Source organism: Mya arenaria, chromosome 1 (assembly GCF_026914265.1).
Source record: "Mya arenaria isolate MELC-2E11 chromosome 1, ASM2691426v1".
In the NCBI taxonomy this organism is placed as follows: Eukaryota; Metazoa; Mollusca; class Bivalvia; order Myida; family Myidae; genus Mya; species Mya arenaria.
This window is the reverse complement of record NC_069122.1, coordinates 30467973-30480793: the sequence shown is the minus strand read 5'-3', so window position 1 is coordinate 30480793 and position 12821 is coordinate 30467973. Positions and strand designations below refer to the sequence as shown.

Sequence of the window (12821 nt, the reverse complement as noted above, 5' to 3'; positions counted from 1 at the left end):
AAGGGAAAGCAAAGAAGTTGTATGGCATGCCCTAACTCGCTCCCTGTCTGCTGGGTAAGGGCAAGGAACAGCCGTTGTAAGGCATGTCACACATCTTTTTAATCAGTTATGGGTGTGGCAAGGAATATATGTTGTCGAGCATGCTCATCCCTTTTTAAACAGTGCTAGGGTACGGCAAAGTTTTTTTATAGGGCTTGCTCTAAGGTATGCCGGTTGAATGACATGTCAAACCACTTGCAATTGAGGCGCGGCAATTTATGTCTGTTGTAACGTACGCGGTTCCCCATTCAAATGAGGAATAAGGTGTGGTAAAGAATATATGTTGTAGGGCATGTCTAACCCTTATCAATTAATGATTGAGTGAGGCAAGGTATGTCCATTATAAGGCATACCCAATCGTTTCAATTAGTGATGTGTTGCTGAAATATATGTCAGTTGTAGGTTATGCGCCACTTCTTTTCAATAAATGATGGGGTGCGGCACGGAACATCAGTTTTAGGGCATGTCCATCCCTTAAACTAGTAAATGAGGGAAGGGGTGCCTCAAGAAATATCAGTTGTTGGGCATACCGCACTATTTTCATTGAGTTTTGGGCAGTGTCAAACATTTCAAATATGTCGACACTTAATAGTCAAGAACACAAAAAAATATTTTTCTTATTATCGCATAACATGCCCGTTTTCCGTTATGTTATAGAGTCATGTTTACGAGCAAATTAAAGGGTGTTGTAAACAGTAAATTCACATGCAGTTAACGCCCGGTTTTTGTTTTACACATTCATACCAGAATGCGGTATGTAGCGGAGGTGCATATTTAACTTGGTTATCTTTCACATTTTTTCATTTTAATAAATCTTCTCAACAGTGACTAACAAAATGACAACATGTACCTAAAACAGCTAATTTTAATTAAATTCAACATCGCTAAAATCCACCAATAAATGTTTTAAATTTAAATAGGACCTAAAACGCAATCAGGCGGTTAATCACTTGGAGGATCTCTGCAAATGGTACCTTTGTTTCAACCCTATTCTAACCCTGTTTTAATCGTAAAGACAAGCAAGGTCAAAGTTAGAGTGCAGGATATTTTGATATTACAAACAACATTTTGTCAGGCATTAAAGAATACGTGTTTATGCTTTAAAAAAAATATGTTTTTTTTTCCTCTTTACTAGGATGTATTATATCGTTTCAAGTCAAGACGCGAGCTCACTTGAATATCCCTAATTCAATCGTACATCCTATTCCGTATATTCTTGAGTTAAAAAGATATGTCCTGCATCATTGTCGAGGAGCCTTTCACAAAATTTAGTAAACAAATCTGTAGAGTTTAGCGTCATCGAGATCTTAGAGATTTGAAAGCCAATTACCAAGGGGAATCTCGGTCTCCTATATCTTGCAATATAACACACTACAAAATGTTTTCATATGAAGTTTAGCATGACCATTCTAGTAACTTCAATGAAAAATGCCATTACTACACTCACTCTGGTAAATACTACAATATAATCAATGGTACATACACATGATAAACAAGCACAAGGCAATATTTGTCAGTACTATATTCTTCAAACATACTCATTGCAACAATATCCGACTCAGATAACATGCATTTTTGGACAATATGTTTGAACTGTTCCATTCTGAATAAGGAGAGGTTATTCACACAGTTCAAGTGTATGAGGTTCCAATGACCAGCTAAATAGTGGACACTACAGGGACAATAATAAAATGCGCATGGCAAGGGCCCAAACGGGTAAGAACTAAACACATGCATAAATAAAAACACAGAAAAGAGACCATAAAAGCATTAAAAACGTTTTACCGATAAATGATGGGATTAAAGTAAGGATGCAAACGAATGGCAAAATTGATATTCGAGTATTCGGTAATTATTTCGATCAAAAATATTCGAATATTCGATTACCAAAATATATATTTTAAAAGTTGTAGTAAACTTTTATTATTATTTGCTAAAGTAATAGCCGGGGCATTTTAATCCTACTTTGTCGGAGTCAATACCCGTGGCGGACCCTGAATTTAACCAAATGAGCCTCAGAAATTCTCCATTTCAGAAGTCAAAAGGTAATACATTATGAACAAACAAAAAAAAAACATTTTAATTTATATTCCTCTGACTTCATACAATGTGAATTAGATGGATTCCTGGTCAAATGGCGTTATGCGGTAATGGTGGGTATTTCCGTAGGACGAGCAGCCTCGTTTTGGAATTGACCTCTACGAAACATAACTTTGGAAAAACCAAACCAACTCGGGAACTAGTAAAATAATAAAACGAAGACATATGTAGATTTTGACTCTTCTATTGTACATAAATATATCCTAAAATGCTATACTATACAGTTACATTTCAAAGCACGAACATTATATCGAAACATGGAAAACAGTTTAAAGCACTATGTATATATGTAACTACATTATTGGAGCATTTGTCATTCATATCATCACGGCGATTTGAGTAATTTTACACAGATTAATTTGCAGCAAAGAGAACACATTGTGTAAAGGCCGATTCCGTAAATCCTTAATTGGCAAAGGCATTTAAATTTACCGAAAATAATTGAATGTCACTTGTCTAATAGCCAGTTATGATTAACTTACGTGGACTTTTTATAGTACCTGAGAATATGTTCCTAAATGACATATGACGTGTTATTAGTGGATTGTCATCACAACCACACCTCTGGCATTAGGGGACAATAATTGTAAAACAAGACAAACGAACTTTATACACAACAACATAGTTGTACGCAAAAAGATTATTATTATGTTTATTCAACAATAATATTCAAATACCAAACGTTTGATCGAATATTCGAATATTCGTTTGCATACGTGGATTAAAGCCGTGGAACGGTCAGTGAAACTCGAGTAAACTGAGACTGCTTAGTACAGCCGCCAAGTGAACGAAATGTAAACAAATAAATTGTTAAGATTCACTACGTTAAGGCCTACATGTTACAGACCCTAGGGTTAGTGCTAGATGTTGGGTAAGGGTCTAGACCTTACACTAACCCTTACCTTAACCAGTAGACGAAAGCTAAACAAATAAACTTTCAAGAGGCTGTATGTTAAGGCCTACATGTTACAGACCCTAGGGTTAGGGCTAGAGTTTGGGTAAGGGTTTAGACCAAATTACCCTTACAATAACCAGTAGACGAAGAGTAAACAAATAAACTTTCAAGAGGCTGTATGTTAAGGCCTACAATAGGGTTAGGGCAAGAGCTTGTGTAAGGGTTTAGACCAAATTACCCTTACAATAACCAGTAGACGAAGTGTAAACAAATAAACTACACTATGTTTAGGCCTACATGTTATTCACACTAGGGTTGGGAGTTGAATTTGGGTAAGGATTTAGACCAAAACTTTCGACAACTATACTTGTTTCTGTAGTTTTTCATATATATATACATACTAACTCTAACCCTTGCAATAACCAGTAGACGAAAGGTAAACAAATCAACTGTTAGGAGGCACTATGGTAAGGCCTACATGTTACAGACACTAAACGAGAGACACATACCGTCAAAAAACGTAGCATAGTGCACATACATTGATATACCATTTATTATATGGGATTAAATAATGACTAGCAAGAAGCTTATAAAAGTTAAATTCATGTTTGGATTTAGCCCAGACCTATATTTTCGTACTCTTTAATAATTATTAGGCACCGAGGACAAGAATTGCTCTCCCATCCAAGTATCAAGGTATCCTTTTTTCGCGTGCATAGTATGGCAGACATTAATAAAGGAATCCAGTTGTTCAGCGTCATTGTCCGCATCGACGTTTGCAGCACTTTAATTTTCAAGCATTTATTTTATCTAATTCCGACCAAACTTACTAACTAATGGTTAAGTTTATGTTTATGTTTAGTTTCAAATGCATAAAGCTATACCAGCAGATGGGCATACATGGAAAAAAGTTTACACAGACGTATACAGACACAAACTACATTGTTTACGAATATCTATTCATACTATATTCAAAATTAACAAATATCGTGACGGATTAGTTATAACTAATTTCCATTGGTACCATCAGACCACTTGCATTGCACTCTGTCTTTGCATTGATGGACAGAAAACCAAAAACAACGACTTATCGTGCAACCATGACCCATTTTCACTAATATTTATTGACAATTTAAGGTTAATCTCATATCGTTAAAAGGCAAGAGTGAGTGTGTAAAATATATACACAAAATGTTATAGAATCGGATTTTCCTGCTATGATGCAGTGCCTACTCGGAATTAAGAAACAAACACAGCATGAGGTAAAGCTGGCCATCGAAGACCCATATAAACAGATCATTTCAAATAAAAATGAAAACATGTTAACAATCTTGCAAAATATGTTTACCTTGCAATGAGATTAAGAAATGAAAAAAAGAAACATATAAGAATAAGATGCTTCTTAATATGGAAATAATATATAGCGTATAAAATAACATTATTTATGTTGAATGTTTCTATTACTGTTTATTTATTGGTAGTCAACATAATTGTTTTCTATTTAGGTTCATTGTTTGCCATGTAGCTTGGACGTCTTTGCCATGCTATTTTATTATGTACTTATAAATGGTCCAAGGGAATATTGCCGATATGCAAATCAATCCGAAGTGAACTGACTCAGTCCCAATCTCATACGCAGTTATCTATCCTGACAAGCAGAAAAGATCTCTGCCACCACTAGCGAGAATATCTGAATTTCAGCTGTTTAAACCTTTAAAAATGCGTTTTCTTCTCTTTGTTTAATACTTTGTATCATTTAAAAAATAAAGATAATTTACATTCGATCTATGGTCACGTGATTTGCAACGGTATAATGTACTATTAGGGAAGTAATACAGCGTGTAAATTGGTTCGGTCCACTCATCAAGGACAGAAACACCAACAAACATGAATTTGATTTATAAAAATGGAAGTGTTTTGTGGTTTTACAAACAGAGTAAGTCATATTATCTGATTTTGGTTTTCTAAATGATTGTAGTTTTAGAATTAAACATAACCTTGGACCATAAGTCAGGAAGTTACATTTTGGTCACCAAATCTCTCGGCTAAATTATGGAGCTTTAAGATTCCGATTGTCTGACTGGACTCCCTGACAAATTTAGCTAGTATTATTTCACCATTTTGAGTATGGTGCCGGGGCCAGTTGGAAAACATGAGTCATTTTGATCGAAATAAGGAATTCCAATTATGCCAAGAAATGAAAAAGATGTAAGGAAAAATGCTTTAAAACAAGGTCTTCGGAAATTCGCAGATTCAATGTTAACTTTTATTGCGTTTTAGTACGTGTTTACACCGTAAACGACCGAATCAATACATATTTTTCGGCCTTGCAAACCACATAAATCAATGTGTCCTATGTTGTCTCTGGAATGTTTTATAAGTAGACAACCATCGGAGCATCACATGTTTTGTTATATTATTTAAAGAATGAGCTTATTTTGGTATATATTTTGGGAACGTAGTTGTATTTTAATCCTGTTGCAAGGAAATAAGATTTCGAACGTCATTAAATTAAAACAAATTATGTTGGTTAATCAGGATTAAATATCAAATATTTTTCTAATCAGGATGGATTATCTAAGGCCTCAGTCACACGTTCCCGATTAAAATTTGTCAAACATCTGATTACGATCCTGTGATATGTCGCTGGAAATACCGCATTAACCCTTAAGGATCACAACAAAAGGGCTTGACATCAAAATAGTTTTAATGCGGAGTTCACACAGTGCCGATTAAGGCTCCCGTTTAAGAGCAGACAACACTGCAACACAAACATTGAAAATGAAAAAGTGGGATTACTATCCTCAAAGATCTGAAATGTCCTATCATTGTCTGGACGCAGAGGAATTCGTTCGTAGCAGAGTCTTACGGATCGAAAATGGTCCGGGGAAGTCGACCAAGCTCTCCCGACAGTTAGGTGCATCTCATAACATTGGGAAACTCAGCCGATTTTGTCTAGTTTGATTTCAATAGGGACTATATCCTGACATAGTATGTTGTATAGGATAAAAATCGTAACAATGTCCTGTGTTGTCTGGACGGTGTCTGAACGGTGCCCTGTGGAATGGGCATGATCTAATAAAAAAAATCATTGCCGTTTTTTGCCGATTGAGTCCATATCTTTCAGAATGCGAACAATCTGTGTCGGATCGCATTCGGGAGAATCAGGACGCTGTCGGGACAGTTTCGGTCGTTTTTATCATGCACAAGATACAAATCGAATCAGAATATCGGAAGATCGGGACGAATTTGGTTGGAAACGGCTGAGTCGGGACGCTTCCTGAACGATATCGGATTGTTGTCGCGATTAAAACTTACACATTCTACTATAAATTTTAAATTTCCCACCATGAATCACAGGAACATAATCAGACTTTTGGCTTTTTTTTTATCAGGAATGGTTATATCAAGGACGGGAGTAAAAATCCTCAAAGTGTGACTTAGGGTTAAGACATCAGAAATAGAGAACCTTTACCAATTTATGAGCTAGAATAAACATACAGTCAAATGCACAATATCGTCCCGACTTTCATCAGTGCACGAGATGATTGATATCGGTGTTAACAGCTTCTAAGGTGACCCGACCTTTTTTGTATTAAATAACTCAAACTCGCTGATTTTGTTAAAACTACAAAAACCGAGGCACACATGTACTTTTTAATCCTCTTGCCTCTACTCCACAAGTATATGACATCACTTATCAAGAAAACTGTATTTTTTTATATTGACAATTTTGAAGGATTATATACATGTACATGGATACTTATATTTTTCTTCTATTATTTTGTTACATCGTATGGTGTATTAGCATTATCATAGCATCTACTAAGACAACTCTCATGCATTTTTGTAAGAGGGGCTTTCGGAAGCAAAGAATACGAATAAAGGCCTTGTGATATCATTTTCAATTTGATGTGAAACAGTGGCACACATGTACATTTTCAACATCGAGCCAACATACACTTCAAGTATATGTCATCACTATTCAAGAACAATTTGTTGAACATGCATACTTATAATATAAAAATATGTGTATTCTGTTCATCTGATGGTCTTCCATCCAAAACTGTAAAAGGAAATTCTCAGTAGATGATATGGTCTTGCCAATATGCAATCATATGTAACAAAACATTATTTGCCTTTGTAAATGTGCCCCTGGTGTCCAAGTAATTACAATTTTATGATAACGCATTAAGTTAGCAAAATGTCTCTTTTTATGTGTAACAACCGACCTGTTTAACTGATTTAAATACACCAACAATCGTGTATGCTTTGTTTTTGCTTAGACAATTATTTCGCTCAGAAAACATCTTAAAGTATTGCTTATTTTTTTTTGAAAGATACGAGCATTAGCATCAACTCACAACATTCTCAATAATTTGGATTAGCTTTAAATTAAATCAAAAACAAAAATATACATGTTCGTATTGGCCCCAAGTACTTAAGTCTTAAATTACATACGATTTAAAATCCGCGGTAAGTAAACGTTTAAGAATATTTGATCTTAATATATACTGCATATGCTGCTTTGAAACACGGATGCAGAAACTAGATGCAAGCTTCCCTTAAATGTTTACTTGGTTACGGAAATCTGCTCGTTCAGACAGCGGTTTGGGTTTGATCTGCGCGTTTTAAGTTCAAACAATAAGTTAATATATTAAGGTGAACTGTGAACGTTCTGCTGAATAGAGAAGATGGCTTGGATACAATTTTGTCTCATTGTAAGTTTTATTCAATATGCTATCTTATTCAAAATATTATTAAACGCTGTCTGTAATACCATCTAACTTTGTTTTCTCCCGGTTAGTGTCTTTGCTTTCTCCCATTTGTTTTTGCTATTTTCCCATTTTTGTCTTTGTTTTCTCCCAATTTTTGTTATTTTCTCTTTTGTGTCTTTGTTTTCTCCCATTTTTTTATTTTCCCATTTGTGTCTTTGTTTTCTCCCATTTTGTGTATGTGCATTGTAAGCCTGAGATTAGCATAGGATATATATCAACGTCTCTATTGGTCGTCGTTTGAGTTGCAGACTATTTTATGTGTGTTTTTGTGTTAAATAGGGGTATTCAAACCATTGCGTGCGGACCGTAATATCACAAAAATACTTAAGTCAAGTCTCAATCTGACCTAACTATTTTAACGACATACCATCATAAAAATTATTCAAAATCATAAATGTTTTTACTCCTTTGAAATGGAATTCTCTCTTTGAATATATAGGGGTAGTTAAGGGCCTTCAGGATCCGAGAAAATAAGTTGATTCACAAAGTAAAGTAAGGTGTTTTAATAAAACAGAAGACATAAGAAGAAGAATTTTGTTAATTCAATGCCGTTATCACAAACAAAAATTACATACGTAATGGATCTCTGGAGGAGCTCTCAGGTCTCAATAGCTGTCACCACCGTATATACGCATTGTATATAAAGACTGCCAGATATATTTGTATTTAAAGTAGAGTCTGATGCTGTTGTTACAGATATAGTTTGTACGCCATACATTCATCTTCTCACTATTTGTTCAGTCATTAGAACTAAGTTTAGAAACCTATGGATATTGTACATGTGGTACATTTTGTGGTAATAAAGATTTTGTTGTTATAGTTTTGGCGGTATCAAGAAAATTATCGAGACCTTTTTAATTCATGTTTTTCATATGCATGACCCGGATCTTTCTTGCGAAACTCCGCCTACAGAGGTCACATAAGGTCGACTGGGCCATGAAAAACGAACGCAATTTTTATCGTAGAGAAAATGTAAATACTTGAAATGGTCTGACAGTGATTATATCTTGTCTTAACAATATTTAATGCCCTTTTTCACATTTAGACGTCCTAAGAATATACATGATGGACATATAAGACTTAGATGCACACTTTGCGACAATATAAGTTCCCAATTTAATAGCCAGAGGCTTTTAAATGGTGCATTTTGAGCGTTTTTTTACTACTTTTATGCTTGTTTTTATGAAATTGTACTTAAACGTAGACTTGGACGACTGGGGAGGGGGGGGGGGGTTATCACTAGTTTATTATATAATTTGTGTTTTAATGCACGTCATTTGTTAAATATACATTTTTTGAAGTAATGTCAATTTTCTCCATTAAAAGTAGACTTTGATGACTGTGTGTCTGTGTTTGTGGGGATGGGGGAGGGTTGTCTCTGGTTTATTATATAATATTTGTTTTCTGACGTAAATTTTAAGTTAATATTATATACCTTTTTAAGATTGGATATAAATATAGATGTTTAACATGACCATTCGCATTGTCCTTAGTATAGATAAAACTTGACGTTCATATTGTATACCAATCAAGAAGTAATAACGTCATTGTTCAATACTGCTATTGATTCAGTGTGTATCTATGAATATGAAAGAAATGAGTTGCATTGTTTAGTGAATATTCTGCAAAGAAGTCTTATTTCCAAGGCAACATGATACTAAAATTAAAAATATTCGTATTTAAGTGAATGGACAGAAAACTCAAATTGTTTTGTTCTTGCCATATGAAATGATTTTCAAATGTTCAGAGAAGGAAAAAAAATATAATCGATTATGTTTTGTATTCTAAATTATCTATTGTTTAATTGAGCGATGACTTGTCCATGCTAAGCGATGAATGACTTGCCTGTGTCACGCCCACATTTCGCCCATTTGTCTTTCGGTTATGACGTCAAGAACTCGTTTGCACAGGAGTGACTACTACTACTACTACTACTACTGCTACTGCTACTGCTACTGCTGCTGCTGCTGCTGCTGCTGCTGCTGCTGCTACTACTACTACTACTGCTACTACTACTACTACTACTACTACTACTGCTACTACTGCTACTACTCCTACTACTGCTACTGCTACTGCTACTGCTACTACTACTACTACTACTACTACTACTACTACTACTACTACTACTACTACCACTACCACTACCACTACCACTACAATAATAATAATAATAATAATAATAATAATAATAATAATAATAATAATAATAATAATAGTATTAATAATAATAATAATAATATTAATTATACTTTTAATACTTTTAATATTAATGTCAATTGTCATATAAACTTCATTCAAATTATAAATCAAAAGAATAATTATTATATCATTACAACTGTTGATGGTGATGATGATGGTGGTGGTGGTTGTAGTGGTGGTACTGTGGGGGGTGGTGGTGATGTTGATGATGATGATGATGATGATGATGATGATGATGATGATGATCCTGGTATATACAAAACAGAGCAAGCAGTGCATTTAGTGCCTTTAGGGTTTAACCAATACAATGTTCCTGGTTTAGACTAAAGCTACCAGTTTCGTTCAAAACAACACCTTAATAACTTAACTGAAAATTTAACTGTTTCTTAAATACTAACTATATGAGTTTCACTCTTTTAATATTACTGCAAATTAACTTTGAACTTTGAAATTTGTTAAAAGCCATCAGAACTTATTAAATTGATAAAGTGTCGTTATATGTGTTTTATCAACATACTTTGTTTGTCGTTATTTGATAATTTGGTTAGAAAGTTTGAAATCTACGTCCTCGTTATCATTTAACTAACAAACAATTATTACTCTATGTTTTTTTTTATTCATTCTGTGTTTTTATTTGTTGTTATTTTCTTGTGTTTTTTTACCTGACACGTAAATGTTTACCGTATTTATTGATTGATACATTTCATAATAGTCTTGCTGAATGTTGTTTGTATATTCCATGATATATGTATACGTTTATTGACAGTGTACTCTGTACACGTCGTAATAAATATTTCTGTCTGTCTGTCCTGAAATATTTAGTTGTTGGACGCTTGGTGAGCCTTTATAAATTTGGTATCATTTGTCAGGTTTTTGTATGCAGAAAATGGTCATCTAAAACTTATACCGAAAAAAAATATAATTTATTATATATTGCAAGGACATGGCGAAAAGATCCATTTACGTTCGATTTAGATAAAGATCCAATAACAAGAATGTTAAAATCGTAATATATTGATTATTTATTTCTCCCACCCTGGATAAATAGATTCAAATAATTCGCTTTGCTGGAAATGCTTACCTTACCCACGGGCTTAGATGAAAACAGTACCCGAATGGAACTACTTTTTTAATGTCATCACGTAATTACCTTGTTTTTTCCGTGGACTTCGCACAGCAATAAACAATAATGGCTGCCATAATTATTTTGTAATAAAATTAAGTTTACATCAATGTCGATGAAAACCATAAAAAATAGACATACCTCGTCTTGTGGCAATAATTAAACAAACAACAACAACATTTCTCGCTTCAAATGTCACCAAAAAAAGGCTGTCACGCTTCTTTTAATAACTAATGCTGCAATCTCCTCAGAACTATCTAAAGAACGATTTGATTAGTTACATAATTTAAATTATATAATAATTATTAATTATTATATATATTTATATATAGTTCACACTAATGTTATATTTCTTTTCAGGCATTTCTTCTCCCCTGGGTTTGGCAGACATTAACCTCTGGATCAGGTAATGATTTAACGTATTCTTTTATTGTAAAGCCCACCTGAGCATGAAGTGCTCAATGGTGACCTATTGTGATTATTCACCCGTGTCGTCCGTTCGCTGACACAAATATCTTCCCTTAAAAAGAACATGGACATGCTTAGTAACCATCAACTACCTTAGCAACAACATTTATTCTTAGTAATAAAAAATAACTTCGACTATAGCTTGCTTCTATATTAAGCATCATATTTTTTAGCAACCAATTTTGTATATAAAATTAATAACCTTCTGATTTTATGCTCCTTCTATGCCTATATATATAAAGTCGCGATGTGTCGTCGATTTCATAATGCATCAGTAGCTATTATATTCACATGCCGTTCAAGCGAATCAGCTAGAACAGATAGAGCAACGATATTTATTTTTTCCCCTCAATTTAAAGTGTATTTCTTTTGTTTGAAGCGTCTGTGAAAAAGAATCATTACAGGTTTAAGACAATGATTCTTGCGCATAAAAATATTTCGCTCCTGATCTGGTGAAATATAATTACAAATGTGCATCTGTTTTCGTATAAAATCAATAATATATGCATATTGACCATTTTCTTTTAATTGTGTGAGCTTATTCCTGTCATATCGCGTAAGCTTACTTCACACATTTGTAATATTCGGTGCTGCCTCTTACTACGTTATTACAGGCATGGATGGATGCCGTCAAAATGGCCAGTTTTCCTGTCCTACGTCCACGAAGTGCATCGACAAGTCATTAGTATGTAACGGAAACAACGACTGTTATTTTTCTGAAGATGAGCGTCCTCCTGCCTGTGGTAAGTCATCTTTGACGTCTATTATGTATGTGTTGATAATGTGTATGCAGTTCACATTGTATTCTCATACAAATGTATGAAGCATTGAAAATGATATACATAAAGCTGCAGTCATGTTTATTATATAATGAACTGATAAAAGTATTTGACCATTAAAGTCGTTAATATTTAATAATAATGCGTGTATTCTTATTTTAACGCATCATTTTATTTCACACATTCGTGATATTAACTTATGCCTTTCTTGTAAAGCCCACCTGAGCATGAAGTGCTCGATAGTGAGCTATAGTGATTGTTCACCGTTGTCGTCCGCTGGCATCAATCTCTTCCCTTTAAAACCATGGGCATCCTTTGCAACCATCAACTACCTTAGCAATACCAATTATTCTTAGTAACCAATTACAACTTTTACTATAGCTTGTTTCTCTATTAACCACCACATTCCATAGCAACCATCAACTACGTCAGCAACAATA

The 12821-nt window shown here is 34.1% G+C and overlaps 1 protein-coding gene across 5 annotated transcripts in view; it reads left to right on the top strand.

The window, feature by feature from the left end:
* The first annotated feature begins 7611 nt into the window (after window positions 1–7611).
* Window positions 7612–12821, top strand: part of LOC128236079 (low-density lipoprotein receptor-related protein-like) — a 36209-nt gene continuing 30999 nt past the window's right edge. For 2 of the 5 annotated variants that reach the window (XM_052954307.1, XM_052951235.1), the window contains exons 1-3: window positions 7612–7755; window positions 11495–11540; window positions 12217–12345. In XM_052954307.1, the coding sequence (XP_052810267.1) occupies window positions 7729–7755; window positions 11495–11540; window positions 12217–12345 (202 nt within the window). In that variant the 5' untranslated portion in view covers window positions 7612–7728. Of the gene's footprint in view, window positions 7756–11494; window positions 11541–12216 lie in introns of those variants that run through there. The other 3 variants (XM_052952017.1, XM_052952801.1, XM_052953507.1) reach the window with 2 other exon arrangements.